Genomic DNA, 12,725 nt, shown 5'->3' on the forward strand with positions numbered 1-12,725 from the left:
CAACATCTAAACAGAGAAGTGTTTCACTCGCTCTGTTTCTGCTGAAATGACACATTGACTTTTACTTTGTCGTCTCTCGTCTGTAGCAGTCTGATCATTAGGTAAGACATTTGTTTTAAAATTTGAGCAATTGTGCATGTTACAAAAAACCCAAACACCTTATGAAAGATAATTTCTAGTTTGATATTTTATTTGTGTAATTATGTATTTTCTTTATACAGGTGATTTGTTTTGTGACAGTCCAGTCTGTGAACATCATGACAGGCATCATGTTACTGAGTCTCCTCTTTATTCCAAGTGAGCTGTCTCATTACAGTCATTTACAGTCTGACAGATCAGTGCAGATAGAGAAACTTTACAAAGTCACACACTTTATATTTGTAAGTTAAGTGAAACATTTTGTACCGAAGGTGTAGAAAGAACAGGAGAAAAAAGCAAACCCACGACACTTAAAGTCAGTTTTGTAAATATGAATTTTCTCTTCATTTAGATTTGCACATTTTAATTTTGCTCTCTGGATTCCCAGACTCTTTGGCTGCTTGTCCTGATTCTACAAACCTGTTCATCACTGCACCAACAGAGATGGAAGCTCTGAGTGGATCTTGTTTACAAATCCCATGTAACTTTAGTGATGCTGGACCAGTAAAGTTTGACAGCACAAGACCTGTGTTTGGAGTGTGGATTAAAAATAATTCTGATATTTTTGCACATCCAGAAAATGTGATTTTCAACAACAGTGGGACAGTTAACATCTATCCAATGAATATTACAGGAAACCTGAAGGAGAAAAGCTGCACCACTCTGTTTTCCAATTTAATCACAAATTATACAAACACATACTACTTCAGAATTATGAACTGGCCGTTCCAAGCAACAGCTTCTTGTGATCCTCTTAAAATAACAATTAAAGGTAAGAGAGTTTCATTTCATTCTTATTAAGGATATAAAGTCCAATCATTAGCAGTTTAAACATCAAAAAGCATTATGGTCAAATAAAGAGGCTGATATCACTCTGTTTATTTGCCCACAACTGTAAAGTGAACTGGAATGCAGAATATTATAATAATATTATAATAATATTATATTTTGTATTCTTTATTGTGAACAGTAAAATTGGGATTCATTCAAAAATACCTTTAAAAAGTATTTAACAGTGCTCTGCAGTAAATATAGGTTTTAAAAATCTGTACTGCACACTGTCAACAGATATATTTACCACATATTACTCAAACCTCCTTGAGGTCAATACCAGTTGTTCAGAAGACCTTAATCAGCTTGTGCAAAGCCCTTAAAAATGAACACAACTTCAGCAAAACTGCAAGAAAACTGAAAATTAAAAATCAAAGAGAAGAAATCATTCAAATGAATAAGTAGTGAGTTCTTCACAAGCTACTGCTGCATCAACACAAACTAACTTCCTGACACAAATCTATCTTTACATCTCTTTCCCAACATTCCCTGCACTTAGAGGGGACGCAAAAGGAGAAATCCTTTCTGTTAGTGATTAAAAACTTAAACAGTTTTTGCATATTTGTCACTTCTGCATGTTTGAAATGAAATAAAGTTCACGATTAAACAAATATAACCTAAGTAAATTCAAACATTCACTTTTTAATGGTCATTTTATGTATTTGGGGACATCCAGGGTTTAGGCAGACCTATCTGACCCTGTATGAAAAATGGCACTTTCTTTAAAAACACATCACAACCACATTTTCCAAAATTTTCCAAGCAAGACCAAAGCATTACATTTTTAGGGGGATGTAAGCCTGAGTTTGTTTGTTCTTTTTTTTTTCTTGCTGGTGCGTTGTGGACCTTTGTCCTGCTGCATAACCCAAGTGAGCTTCAGGGCACAAACAATTGGCTGGAGATTTTTCTTCAGAATTTTCTGGTAGAGATCAGAGTTCATGGTTCCATCAATTAGGGAAAATCATCCTGAAGCAGCCTCAGACTGTCACACAACCACCACAATGTTTGATTGTTGGTATAATGTTCTCTTGATGAAATGCTTTGTTAGTTTTATGCCCATTGTAACAGGAAATTTCAAGTTTCATCTTGTTACTCGAAAGAGTATTTTTGGCAGATGTAAGTTGTGCCTTTGTGTTCTGTTAGCTCTATTTATTTTCTCCTTAAACTTTCCCATGGAGACCATTTATTGCCCAGTTGCGTATTCTTATTTTTGAATCATGAACTCTGACCCTAACTGAGAAAAGGGAGGCCTGCAGTTCTTTGGATGATGTTCTGGGGTCTTTTGTGAACTCCTGGATGAATCATAAATACACTCTTGAGTAATTTTGGAAGGTTGGCAAGAAACTTCACCACTGTTCCAGATTTTCTCCATTTTGTGGATAATGGTTCTCACTGTGGTTCATGCGGCATCACAAAGCCTTAGAAATGCTTTTGTGATCCTTTCAGCCTATAATATGTCAATGACTTTGTTTCTCAGCTGGGTCTTTAAATCATGGAATAATGTGCTGCTGTTTGAGGAGTAGTCTGGGAGTAGTCAGTAATTGTCACATCTTGTATTGTTTTTATTCAATGTTGTCACGTTTTTCTATCCTTTTCTTGACTGTATTATCAGTGTACAAACTGTGTTTAATGTGAAACCACAGATTCTCCTTGGAGGCCCAATATTACAATCCCAGGTGATCTGAAGGAGAAAGAGTCTGTCACTATAACCTGCTCAGCTCTTACTCCCTGTCCACACTCCCCTCCTCAACTCACCTGGAATCTCCAACAAGACTCTCACAACGAAATAGAGGAAAATACAGATGGAAGCTTTACAACTAAAATCCAGCAGACCATCACTCTGTCAGACACATATGATGGAAAGAAGATCAGCTGCTCTGCCAGATATCCTGTGAACCAAGGAAACGACACCAAGACAGCAGAGACAGAAGAGACTCTCAGTGTTTCATGTAAGACAATCAGAGTTTGTTGTTGAACTGAATCCCATCGGACAACATGATTTATGTTTTTCTCTCCAGATGCTCCTAAAAACACCTCAGCATCCATCAGTCCATCAGCTTTGGTGTCAGCAGGCAGCTGGGTGAAGCTGACCTGCTCCAGCAGAGCCAAACCTCCAGTCAGCAACTTCACCTGGTTCAAGAAGAGCAGAGATGGAGCTGTGAAAGTATCTGAAGGAGAGATTTACAGCTTCAATGTAACAGATGGAGGAGTTTATTACTGTGTGGCCACTAATGATCTGGGTAATCAGACATCAGCAGAGATTCATGTGACTGTTGGAGGTAAAGGCTAAAGTCATAAATGTGTTAGATATTCTCCAAAATTTTCCTTTTTTTCTTTTTCTTTCATCTAACTTCAGGTTGTGAACAAGAACAGCCTGGATCAATGAGTCAACATTAAATCATGCTTTATTTGTTTTTTACTTGCTGTTTTCTGTAGGTCATGTTTCATCCCAGTGTCCACGTATAGGAGGAATCATTGGAATCATTGTACTCTTAATCTTACTCTGTTTGATTGTCTTTGCTTGGTAAGTATCGTCTATCTAAGCAAAACACATGAGTCAGTTAGTTAATTTTATTTTTACCTTATAATAAAGACTGTTTTTTCCATCACACTTGACTTTGCTCAAATATATATTTAAATTAAAACAGAATATAGTTAATACAACTGTCTCTGACGTCTTCCAGGTGGTTGAAGTCAAAGCATCAAACTCAACAACAGACTCAGGTAAGAAAACTGAAATACAACACTACCTGTAGTGTTACCTGACTCTTCAGATAAGTATTTATTGTAATACTTCTATCAGAGCAGTCTAACTATTTAACACTTTTGTTGTCTTCACATTCTATACATAGCGATTGCTCTCAGGGTCAGAATTGTCCCATCATCACCAAAGATCTAAAATAAAGCCATTTAATTTTAAATGCCAACACCATTTTGCATGGAAAAAACCTGTATGTGAATACCAGAGTTTTCCTTTTTCACAGTGCAGAATGACTGCATTCATCCAGTTGCAACCACTCATTATTATCTTAAGAAAGCTGCCACATTATGTGTTTCTCTACAGCAACACATAACAAACATTTATGTCTGAATGGAACCAGCTGCCTGTTGGGTGTTACTTCAGTGCTAGGGTTGTAGAGTTATGGCAGCCACTTCACTCAGTTGTCCCAGACCTCGCTTACGGCGGGGCATTAGTATATCTGGAATGTGTTTACAATGCTTCACTTCTCACACGCCTTATTCCTAAATGGACTGATCCATATCTGCCATCTCCAGAATGGCATGTTGTTTTCTGATAGCTAGTGAGATTACCAGATGAAATGTTTGGACAATTTACTCAAAGGGGAAACTGCATATATTTTGGGTCGTAGAGTCATCTCTGTGACATTTAGTGGTGCCATGCTCCCCTAGTTGTCATATGATGGTGTGGATTATGTTATCTTGCCATTTTTTGTTATACCCTTTGAATTTGAAAAACCAACATCTAAGGGGTTTTCTGTTGTTAAACACATTTTAATGCCGTTTTTGAAACAAGGAAAAAAGGAAGGTTAATGTAAAATGTCTAAAAACATGAATAAGAATAGACCCAACTCACAGAATCATAGAACCTTCTGTTGTTTTATTTCAACAGATTCAAATAACTGAACATCGGGTTGATGAAGAGCCAGCAAGTAAAACAGAAGGAGAGGAAGAAAACATCCATTATGGAGAGATCAATTTCTCTACGCTGGGATACGAAGTGCCCTCTGACTCAGTGCGGGACAGAGGTGAGCAGCAGGATACGGTGTACGCACAGGTCAACAAGCCAGAAAACAGCTCAACACAGAGTGCTCATGGCCAAGAGGAACTTTTTCCTGAAGAAAAATTGAGAACTGTAGTGGAATAACAAGAAGAAACTCGTCCAAATGACTGCAAGGAAACTCTGTTACTCTGATTTCTGGGTAACATCCATCCCTACTTTACCTTCCACCATTTAATCCTCCCCTCCACCTTCCATCTTCTTGAGTTCCAAAGTCCTCCTACAGACTACCCAATGATGCTGCCTACCTACATTCTCCCCCAACACCACCTCACTGTCTCCTGTTTCTTTTCAGTTTGCAACTTCTGTCCACCTGTGTACAACTTCCTCCACTTTTATTCATCATCTTATGTTCCTCCTCCTTCCTGAAGTAGATGTCAACCACAGCTATTTCAGTCCTGTTCATAAAATCCACTATTTGTCCTTCTCTTCTTAAGACCATACCTACCCCAAATCTCTTCATAGCCCTTTTTAACTTCACCTAATAAGTCATGGGAATTTCTTTTTCTACTGACATCCAACCTGTGGGGAATACACACTGACAACAGCAAGACATCACACCTTCGATTTCCATCTTCAAACTCATGATTCTGACATTTTCTTTGTTTTTACAACAGTATTCCAGCACTCTTCCTTCAGCATTACCCCCAGTCTGTTTCACTTATCTACATCATGGTAGAACAGCTTGAATCCACCTCCAGTGCTCTTGACCTTGCTTTCACCTGGTGTCCTGCAAACACAGTATATCTGCCTTCATCATATAAGCCAACTCTCTCCCTTTACCAGTCATCGTCCCTACATTTAGTCTCCACAGTCCTGCTCTAAATAGCCTTAAACAAACTTTGAACAATGAATACAGCTAATCTGCCTTCACAGAGTGTATGTGAATCTACCTTCTTTACACAAGTCAGAAACTTCATGACAATTAGATTCAATAGCAGCAGTGTGATTTTTCTCATGGTTCAGCTGTGGGATTAACACGCTGTTGTCGAAAATATAATGGAAAAGTACTTAACACGTACATGATCTGCACCACTTTGTGAGTTTTGCTTTCATAAAAGGCTGGATGAATTACCATGAATTCCAGGATTAAATGATTCTAATCCCTTTTCTTCAGCATTTTAAAAAAGTCAGCATGCTGCATTGATAAAATAAATACTGCAGATTCACACCACCAGGTGGTGATGACCTGACATCTCTGCTACACTTTTTATCCAAGTGTTTGGATAAAACACATTTGCAGTTTTTTGATACTTTTCCTTAATCCTTCGATGTCAAATGCATCTCACTGTGTTGAATGAGTGTTTAGGATAATTATTTTGTATGTCTTGCTTTGTGGTACGTAAGAATGAATGAGATTTGAAAAATAAAATGTAATATTGTAACACCTTGTTAGTCCATATGTGTCTTACTTTAATAAGTAAAACTGCCTACCATTTATAATCTGGAACAAAATAAATAAATAAAATAACCCCAAACCCACTGCAGAATCATTGGTCGCTGTTTTATTTTGTATTCTGACTGAAAGACCCCGATGATATGTGGAATTACTGGAATTCTTTGTATTTGTAGGACAGCTTGACTCTGAGGAAGTTCTTTCACAGAGTTTATTCACAGAGTGTATATAAGTTCAGTGAAGAAGATGTTGATGAATGTCAGACTTTGCAGTTAAACACTTATAAATTTAACACGTGTGTCTTAGGCATTTTTTAGTCAGCAAAGCTTTCCACAACATGAAGCAAATAAAATCCAAGAATTTGAATAAAAGATTTAATAATTACATTAATTCCAGTTGTTGTAATGTATTGCCACTTCACATTTGCAAATGTAAAGAACACAAAATACAACTTATTAACTGCTTAATTTCATAATTGCATTGTACATATACAATTAAAATAAAGGGTTATTCTATTCTATTCTATTTGATAAGGCAGAGTTCTTAATTTAATATTTTTAATAAAACATGCTTTAATGGCAACCCTTTATTTTTCACTAACATTTTGGCAAAATCCCACTTTGTCAAAAATTGTACTTAGTTTATTATTGTGTGATGAATCAGAGCACCTGTATAAAAAAGCCCAAAGCCGACTGTACTTCCTCAGGAGGCTGAGGTCTTTTAACATCTGCAGGAAGCTCCTGAGGATGTTTTACCAGTCGGTGGTTGCTGGAGTACTTTTCTATGCTGTGGTGTGCTGGGGGAGCAGCACAGCAAAGAAGGACTCATCCAGGCTGGAGAAACTGATCAGGAGGGCTAGCTCTGTGGTCGGCATGAAGCTGGACACTCTGGTGACAGTGGCAGAGAAAAGGACATTAAAGAAACTGATGGACATTATGGACAATGCCAGACATCCTCTGCACACGGCCATAAACAACCAGAAGAGTCTGTTCAGTGACAAGTTGCTTCTCCCAAAGACAAGAACTAACAGACTTAAAAACTCCTTTGTCCCACACGCCATCAAACTGTTTAACTCCTCTCTGGAGGGGAGAGGGAGGGGAAACAGGAGGACAAAGGAGGGGGGAACAACTAAGCTGTAGTGCCTCTTCACCTCACTGTGCAATACCTTTTGTGCAATACTTTTGTAAATAGTCAACGGTGCAATAGACTCAATACTTGAAATGTGCAATTCACTTGTATTTTTATTTTTATTCCTATTTATTCTATTTATCCCCTTCGTATATTTTATTTATATTGTCTCTGTATTTATATATATATATATGTGTGTGTGTGTGTGTGTGTGTGTGTGTATTATATATTGTTAAGGTTCAAAATATTGGGGATGGAGACAAGAGAAAAAACCACAATAACAACACTGGTCCGGCCGGGTTGAGTCAAACGATGATTTTAATGAACACACGCGTGGGAGATGGACACTGATGCAGACAGCGACTGATCTCAAAATGGTGGAGCATTGCTCAAACTCTTATAGCCTCTGGTGCCTCCACCTTATCATACAAAGCCTAAACATTCACATGCTTTCTCTCACACAGCGCCTAAGCTACGACCTTGGCTCCCTGTTTATCTGCTCCTGCTGAAATGGGGCAGAAAACTCCAGCACACTCTGTTCTCTTCTACTCAGACAAATTAGATTTCTTATAACTCAGCAGTATAATGCATCATAAAACAATATCATTCATTCACAACAAGTCAGCAGTTTAATGTAATGCAAATCAGTTTAACTAATGCAATAGTTATCAGCTTCTTCTAATTCAGGAGAATAATGCAAACTAAAACTACATAATAATTCACAATCTTTAATTAGGGGTATAACATGGCATAAAATAATATTATAATCTAACAATATATATATATATAATATTCTGTAACTCTGTAACTTCTGTCGGTGCTGTGCTTTTTTGGAAATCGAATTTCCCAGAGGAACCCACCCGAGGGATTAATAAAGTTCTATCTAATCTAATCTAATCTAAGTATCACAGTATCGCATTTAATCTTTACAGAATTGCTTTCAGGATGGTTTTGTTGCATTTGGACATCATTTGAACAACATTTTTGTTAACTCTGATACATTTATACCAAGATATCTAACATACAAATAAATCACAGGAGAGCACACACAGCATCTGAGCATGGAAAAACTGTATAAACATGATCATAAACAAAGGAGCTATATTTAATCACCAGGAAGAAATAAACAGCAGTTAAATTGAGTATAGTATGGATTGTGTTTAATTTAGATTTGAGAAAAATGAAATGTGATTTGAAACAAATATTTTTAATGTGCAGGTAACATATTTGTGTCAGCAACTTTTTTTCTGTTTTCTGCTTTGAAGTGTGGTACTTACCAAACAAAAACCATTAAGCAGAATAACATTACAGAAGTAAGAGGTCAACAATCCAAATGATTCCACCAATAAGTGGCCACAGTGTGACTCCAGATGAAATGAGACCTAAAGAAAAGATCAAGTAACAACAATTAATTTTGCATGGACACAAAGAAAAACTCATTTGAGAACAGATCTTGGCTACAGCTGTTACCTGCAACAGTCACACGAATCACTGCTGATGTCTGATTACCCAGATCATTAGTGGCCACACAGTAATAAACTCCTCCATCTGTTACATTGAAGCTGTAAATCTCTCCTTCAGATACTTTCACAGCTCCATCTCTGCTCTTCTTGAACCAGGTGAAGTTGCTGACTAGAGGTTTGGCTCTGCTGGAGCAGGTCAGGTTCACCCAGCTGCCTGCTGACACCAAAGCTGATGGACTGATGGATGCTGAGGTGTTTTTAGGAGCATCTGGAGAAAAAAAATGAAAACCTTTAAACATTTTTTTAATGACAGGATAAAAAAATAACAACCAAACAACGAGTGTCTTACATGAAACACTGAGAGTCTCTTCTGTCTCTGCTGTCTTGGTGTCTTTTCCTTGGTTCACAGGATATCTGGCAAAGCAGCTGATCTTCTTTCCATCATGTGTGTCTGACAGAGTGATGTTCTGCTGGATTTTAGTTGTAAAGCTTCCATCTGTGTTTTGCTCTATTTTGTTGGGAGAGTCTTGTTGGAGATTCCAGGTGAGTTGAGGAGGGGAGTGTGGACAGGGAGTGAGAGCTGAGCAGGTTATAGTGACAGACTCCTTCTCCTTCAGATCACCTGGGATTGTAATATTGGGCCTCCAAGGAGAATCTGTGGTTTCACATGAAACATTTCTTTACACCAATAACACAGGAAATAGAGTCAAGAAAAAAATGTGATACCATTGGATAATAAAAAATATACACCCTATGTAGTGGACAAAAAGTATTTGCATACATTTTTAACATGTTTTTAATTTTTCGTGGTTCTCTAAATATGTTTGAAGAACTAAAAAAATGTGTGTAAAAAAGTAAATAAGATATTGTACAACATACCATTGCAAACTATGTTATAATTTTCAATCGCTGTCAGAGAACAATGCTCTTTTTGTATCTCATTGTAAGCACAGGCAATAGTGGAGAACAGAGAGAATCGCAGTAGGATTCTAGTTTGTGATGACCATTTGTTATTTTCCTTCACCTACCACCTACTGGTGATGGCCAGAGGGGAATTATAAAGTGGAATTGTAAAGCACTATATGAATGCAATCAATTATTATTTAAACCAACTGTTAACTGTATATTTCTGTACATTTCAGTATTATTATTCATATTGCCACATTCATTGACCTTGTTTATAGGTAATTTCCCAGCTGTCGGAATGTTACTTTTTTTAGGATTTTTTTTTTTTTTTACGGTGTAGAGCACTGTTGAACACATTATGAATTGGGGTTTTTTTTTCATCCCCCATGTCTTTGTTTCTCATGAAATGAAGTTACAATTTTCCATTACAAATCAATTAAACAGGTTGATTTGCACATTTGACCACAACTGCTTTGTGTTGTTTACACAAAAGTTGTAGCTGTTTAGGATTTATGTTCTTAATAAATTGAAAGAAAACTTTCTCACCTTTAATTGTTATTTTAAGAGGATCACAAACAGCTGTTGCTCTGTAGGGCCAGTTCATAATTCTGAAGTAGTATGTGTTTGTATAATTTGTGGTTAAATTGGAAAACAGAGTGGTGCAGTGTTTCTCCTTCAGGTTTCCTGTAATGTTCATTGGATAGATGTTAACTGTCCCACTGCTGTTGAAGATCTCATTGTTTGGATGTGCAGAAATATCAGAATGATTTTTAATCCACACTCCAAACACAGATCTTGTGCTGTCAACCTTTTCTGTTCCAATTTCACTAAAGTTACATGGGATTTGTAAACAAGATCCACTCAGAGCTTCCATCTCTGTTGGTGCAGTGATGAACAGGTGTGAATCTTGAGGACAAGCAGCCAAAGTGCCTGGAAAAGGTAAGAGCTAAATTAAAAGGTGCAAATCTGAATGAAGATAAAATTTATAATGACAAAATCAACTCCAAGAGCCATGGATTTACTTCGTAAAGTATATCTATCTTCACTGATCTTTCAGACTATAAATGACTGTAATGAGACGGCTCACTTGGAATAAGGAGGAGACTCAGTAACATGATGTCTGTCATGATGTTCACAGACTGGACTGTCACAAAACTCATCACCTGGAAAAAAAATATAAAAAGCCATAATTAGACAAACAAAAGATTAAAACAGAAAATCATGTCACAAATTTCTAAACCTAAGGAGTAAATTAAGGCAGTTACTTTTTAGAGTATTATACAATTTTATATAATTACTATATGTAAAAAAAAATTAAGTCTTACCAAATGATCAGGCTGCTACAGAGGAGAGACGACAACGTAAAAGTCAATGTGTGATTTTAGCAGAAACACAGTGAGTGAAACACTTCTCAGTTTAGATGTTGTAATGTCAAAGCAAACAGGCCTGTGATGCTTTGGGCTTTCTGTCGTTCTTTATTCAGTCAGTCTTTTTATGTTCCCATCATGCACTCTGCTGACACTTCAGATGCTGCCACTCCCACCTGTCACCTGTCCTGACCCTCCTCTCACATTTTAACGTGTTCCTCATTCCCTCAAAATGTCCCTCATACATAAAGCTGCTCATTTCCATCAGTTGTCTTTTTACTTGTCTTTGTCTGAGCTTTCCAAAGATGTCCAAAGATTTCCAATTTTTTTGTTTCCTGCCAATTCTGAGTTTCATTTTCTGTGACCACTGGCTACTTTGACCTTTGCATACTTGTTTAATAACGTAAATTTAGACTTTTCATTTTATATCCCACTCCTGAGTTGTACTCTTAGTCCATAGATCTGATGACTTAAGACAATAAAATAAAAGTCTCACTTTTCTGTGAATAATAAAGTGCGAACTCAAGTTCATTACAGTATGTGTATGTGAGTACATCCTGCAAAGGCTGCCAGTCTATCTCATGGCAGTTAACCATTCAGGCTCACATTCACAGCTATCTAAATCACCAGTTAATCTACTGGTCTACACTATCTGCATGTCTTTGTATTGTGTAATGAAGCTGGAGTACCCAGAAAGAACTCACAGACAGGCCCTGGCTGGATGGTGGATTCATACTCACGGCCTTCTCGTTGTGAGGCAGTGGTTAGTGTCTGTGTAACTGTTTTATCATACTGGAGCGGATGATGCCGTCATTCACCTCCTACATCGTTCCCTCGCTCACCTGGAGACCGCTGGAAGCACTGTGAGAATCATGTTCTTTGATTTCTCCAGTGATCCTGTTGCTTCTACTCATACTATCCTATTCTGTTATCTTGTAATATTGTACATACGTCAAAGGTTTAACTGACTGATGAAATACACATTGCTACACATATTATGCACATTATCAGACACATTATTAACTTTCTAAGCTTATTGAATACAAAGTATTCAGCAGCAGTCATGATAAGAAAGCGGCTTGATTTAACAAAGGAAAACTTTCTTCTTGCTCCATGATCAACCTCCAACTGTTAAATGTTTACTCAATATTACTGCAATGTAACAACAAAGTCAGTTTTTTCTAAACCCAAAACATCCCTTTCACATTCCCATAGACTGGGGTTGTCACCGAATTAGCTTCTGTGAGAAAAAAAAGGCTTTAGGTACTGACTTGCTTTTAGAACCAGCCTTAAGTGGCCTTTAGAGACACTACAGTTTTTACTGTAGTGTAAAAACTGTAGGAATTCCTCCTCTCTATACGTACACTCAATGAGCTCCTCCCTAACAAATGCCAAGTTATTTTCTCCATACTGTTTATATGTGCGTGTAATTTCATCGCAAAAATCCAACATCGGTGTACTCAAGTGCATAAGATGGAAGACAATTAATTCTGAAAAAATACAAACCAAGAGTTGTTTGTTGACAGTATAGTATTTTTTTTAACCTCTTACCACCCACTGGGTCCCTGGTGACAGGCTAGCCATGTCAGATGCCGGTCATTTAAGCGACCAATAATTTTTTGGAATTTAAATTGTGCTGACTCACTTTGTTCAGCACAACCCAGAGTAAAATGAAACATAAAACATAGTAGAACTTA

The 12,725-nt window shown here is 37.2% G+C and overlaps 2 protein-coding genes across 2 annotated transcripts; one reads left to right on the forward strand and one right to left on the reverse strand.

The window, feature by feature from the left end:
• Positions 1-230: 230 nt before the first annotated feature.
• Positions 231-5,795, forward strand: LOC146701038 (B-cell receptor CD22-like). Its single transcript, XM_085467382.1, has 7 exons — positions 231-297; positions 527-910; positions 2,613-2,918; positions 2,988-3,248; positions 3,406-3,493; positions 3,654-3,693; positions 4,601-5,795. The coding sequence occupies exons 1-7, from the start codon at positions 258-260 to the stop codon at positions 4,853-4,855; spliced, it is 1,374 nt and encodes a 457-aa protein (XP_085323508.1). The 5' UTR covers positions 231-257; the 3' UTR covers positions 4,856-5,795.
• An 835-nt stretch (positions 5,796-6,630) lies between these two features.
• Positions 6,631-11,110, reverse strand: LOC146701039 (cell adhesion molecule 3-like). Its single transcript, XM_085469165.1, has 7 exons — positions 10,987-11,110; positions 10,749-10,824; positions 10,208-10,591; positions 9,105-9,410; positions 8,763-9,023; positions 8,570-8,674; positions 6,631-7,051 (listed from the first exon to the last, which is right to left on the reverse strand). The coding sequence occupies exons 2-6, from the start codon at positions 10,819-10,821 to the stop codon at positions 8,598-8,600; spliced, it is 1,101 nt and encodes a 366-aa protein (XP_085325291.1). The 5' UTR covers positions 10,822-10,824; positions 10,987-11,110; the 3' UTR covers positions 6,631-7,051; positions 8,570-8,597.
• Between the last annotated feature and the right edge of the window lie 1,615 nt (positions 11,111-12,725).

The sequence above is a fragment of the Copadichromis virginalis genome, linkage group LG9 (genome assembly GCF_057382275.1).
Source record: "Copadichromis virginalis isolate Kocher_CV1m ecotype Utaka linkage group LG9, C_Virginalis_male_GT1.1, whole genome shotgun sequence".
Classification (NCBI taxonomy): domain Eukaryota; kingdom Metazoa; phylum Chordata; class Actinopteri; order Cichliformes; family Cichlidae; genus Copadichromis; species Copadichromis virginalis.